At 72.5% G+C, this 3,059-nt stretch overlaps 1 protein-coding gene across 1 annotated transcript in view; it reads left to right on the top strand.

Moving 5' to 3' along the window:
• Positions 1–2,205: 2,205 nt before the first annotated feature.
• Positions 2,206–3,059, top strand: part of AURANDRAFT_62316 (hypothetical protein) — a gene marked incomplete at both ends in the record, with an annotated part of 2,175 nt that continues 1,321 nt past the window's right edge. Inside the window, one exon of the mRNA XM_009036272.1 lies at positions 2,206–3,018. Within this exon, the coding sequence (XP_009034520.1) occupies positions 2,206–3,018 (813 nt within the window). The remainder of the gene's footprint in view (positions 3,019–3,059) is intronic.

The following is a 3,059-nucleotide window of genomic DNA, read 5'->3' as shown; positions in this document are numbered from 1 at the left end:
CGTTTGGACCCGTGGCACAATCGCGTCGACGACGAGGCGCCGTCCGTCGCCGTTGAGCTGCGTGCAGAGGCGCTCGGCGTCCGCGTCGGCGAGCGCTTCGCCGTCGACGTCGTCGGGAAAGAGGTCCGGACCGACCGCGGCGACGCGCGCCGAGTCCACAACGCCGCCGGCGAGGCCGAGCCGCAGCGACAGCGGCACGCCGCGCGGCACGACGGCGGTGCCGAACTTCACCGTGCACGCGACGCCGTCGCCGGTCGCAAGCCAATCCTGGCCGTCGTAGCGCTCGAAGGCGAACACGTCCGGCAGCGCCGCGTCGACGGCGGCCGGCGCGACGCGATAGGCCCGGCCGAGCCAGCCCAGGGCGACCAGCTCCGACTGGCGGCGTCCGATGTCGACGCGGGCCCACTGCTGGAGCTGCGTCGGCTCGACGTCGACGAGGCCCTGGAAGAGGCCCAAAGCTCTAACGCGCTGCTGCAAGAGCGCGAGGACGAGCCACGCAGCGGCGCGCGGCATGCTCGACGCGACGCGCGAGGTGTCGCGGCGCGTAGGCAGCTCAGGCGGCCGCCGATGCCTCGTGCGAAAGTTCAGCGTGTAGGCAGCTCAGGCGGCTGCCGATGGCCTCGCACGGCTGGCGCAGCAACGCTCCCATGCCTCGAGCTTGATTACCACATTCTAACATAGGGCGATGTTGCCGACGTGTAGATTTGTTACCGCCGAGGGCTGCCCATGGTGATGTTCCTGAGCGCTTTCTTGCGCCGAGGTGATCACCGAGGCCCGCAGCGTCCAATGGGCTAACCAAACCGTCCGATGGAGGAGACGCCGCTCGAGGCGTTCGGCGACGCGCCGCCGGCGCCGCCGTGCGACGGCACGGTCGTCGTCGACGCCGACGCCGCCGACGACGACGCGAACGCGCGCGTCGCCGCGCTGTCCAGCGCGAAAGCGCAGCACTCGCCGACGATGGCGTCCCTCAAGCGGCTCGAGGGCGACGCGCGGCACCTGGCCGGCGACGTCTGCGAGATCGCCGAGGACCTGGCCGACGACGCGGCGCGCGGGCTCGAGGCCGCGGCGACCGGGGCCGTCGACGACCTGCTCTACGGCGCGCACCTGCTGGGTCGGCGCGCGCGCTGGGCGTCGGCCTTCTTCACGCTGGCGGCGCTCGGCGGCCTGTCGCTCCTCGGGACGCACGGCGTCTGGTACCTGGCCTGGTACGTCCCGCCGTCGCTGCCGCCGCTCTCGTGGAAGCTCGGCATGGGCCTGCGCTGGCTCGCGGCGCCCGTCGGTCTGGGGCCCGCGGCCTACGAGGAGCTCGCGCGCGCGCGCCTCGCGCCCCGGGATCCGCTCGCGGCGCTCGGCCGCGTCCTCGCGGCGCGGCGCGCGGCGTACGCGGCGGCGGACGACGGCGCTCCCGCGGACGGCGCCGCGGCGCCGTCCTTCTCGCTCCTCGCGGTCTTCGGCGTGAAGCGCTTCGCGCGGCGCGCCAAGGCGTCGAAGCGGCGCCTCGACGAGAAGAAGCCCGCGCTGTCCCTGCCGTCGTTCTTCCGCGTGAAACGGTTCGCGCGGGAGCCAGGGCAGGAAACAAAAATATTCAACCCGACTTCAATGTGAGCGTATTTGACAGTTTCGACGCCAGGTCTTCTCGTGCTTCGAGAACTTGGTGAGAGCGATCGATTCGTCCAAAAATCAGCCGAATCGACTTCGATTTGGCCGAGCTAGAGACTTCTCAAGTTTGGCATAACCCAGCTCACTGATTGATTTCCACGCAGGCGCGAGCTCGTCGCGCGCGCGCGCGCGCGGAACCTCGCGGAGGTGCGGCGCACGGAGGAGCGCCTCAAGGACGTGCGCTTCGAAACCGGCGACGGCTGCTGCGGCGACCGGCGGCAGATCGAGCTCGTCGGCCGGCGCGCGGCGGCGGCCGTCGCGGGCGCCGCGGTCTTCCTCTTGGTCGCCGCGGGCCTCGGCGAGGCGACGATCTGGCTCGGGCCGTCGCTCGAGGCCTGGGGCTGCGACGACACGTTGTCGCCCGCCGCGGCGGACCTCCTGCGGGACGCGGGGAACGCGGCGACGGACGGTTTGCGCGCGGCGCGGCTCCGGGCGCTCCGCCGGGAGCTCGCGGGCGGCGACGCGTGCGCGCGGCGCCAGCTCGAGCGCCTCCTGCCGACGGCCCTCGACTGGGCCCAGCGCCGCGGGTCCCGGGGCAAGGTGCCCATGCCGCTGACGTTCACGGAGGGCGAGAACGGCTACCTCGCGGGCTGGTGGACGACAAGAGTGGTCGCTTATCTCCCGACGTTCCCGCCGCCCCAGCTCGAGGGCAGCGCGCTCTACCCGCTCTGGTGCCTCTACCGGGGCCGCATGCTCGCCCAGAACCACGTCGAGTACGCCCTGCCCCTCGGCGAGGCGCGGCGGCTGCTGAGAGTCGCGCGCGAAGCGTACCCAAGAGCGCCCGTCCTCGACCTCTACGCGGGCCGCTGCCGGCCCTGGCCCCTCGCGGGCGCGAACGCGAGCCTGCCGGACTCCTACGCGGCGCCGTGCCCCCGGCTCGGTCGCGCGGCGGGCGACGGCGCGCGCGACGTCGCGTGGGCGCCCGACTGGGCCGCGGACACGCGCTTCGCGCTCGAGCACCTGGAGGACGTCATGCTCTACTGGTTCGAGGACCGCCAGGACCCCGACGGGTCCTTCGGCGGCGGCTGGGGCGACGACGTCGAGGCCTGGCGCAAGTTCAAGGCCTTGCTCCTCGGCTTCGACTTTTACCGCTACAAGGCCGGCTGGGAGCGCGTCTCGCGGAGCGTCCACGGCAAGTCGTCCATGCGCCGGGGCTACAGCGACCACATGTCCGACGTCGAGCACTCCGCGGAGCCGTCCGCGGACACGGTCTGGCCCATGCAGCTCATCAACTGGGGCGCCTCTTACGACGACGACTCCGCGAACGCGTGGCGGACCATCGCGGCCAGGATCGGCGCGCTCCAGGACGCCCACTGGCTCGTCGAGCGCGAAACGAAGAGCGGCGCCAAGACGCACGTCGTCCGGTCGTCGTGGATCGCGTCGGGCCACGGCTACGCGCT

This window comes from Aureococcus anophagefferens, assembly GCF_000186865.1.
Source record: "Aureococcus anophagefferens unplaced genomic scaffold AURANscaffold_4, whole genome shotgun sequence".
Lineage (NCBI taxonomy): Eukaryota > Pelagophyceae > Pelagomonadales > Pelagomonadaceae > Aureococcus > Aureococcus anophagefferens.
This window is presented reverse-complemented; position numbering and strand designations above follow the sequence as displayed.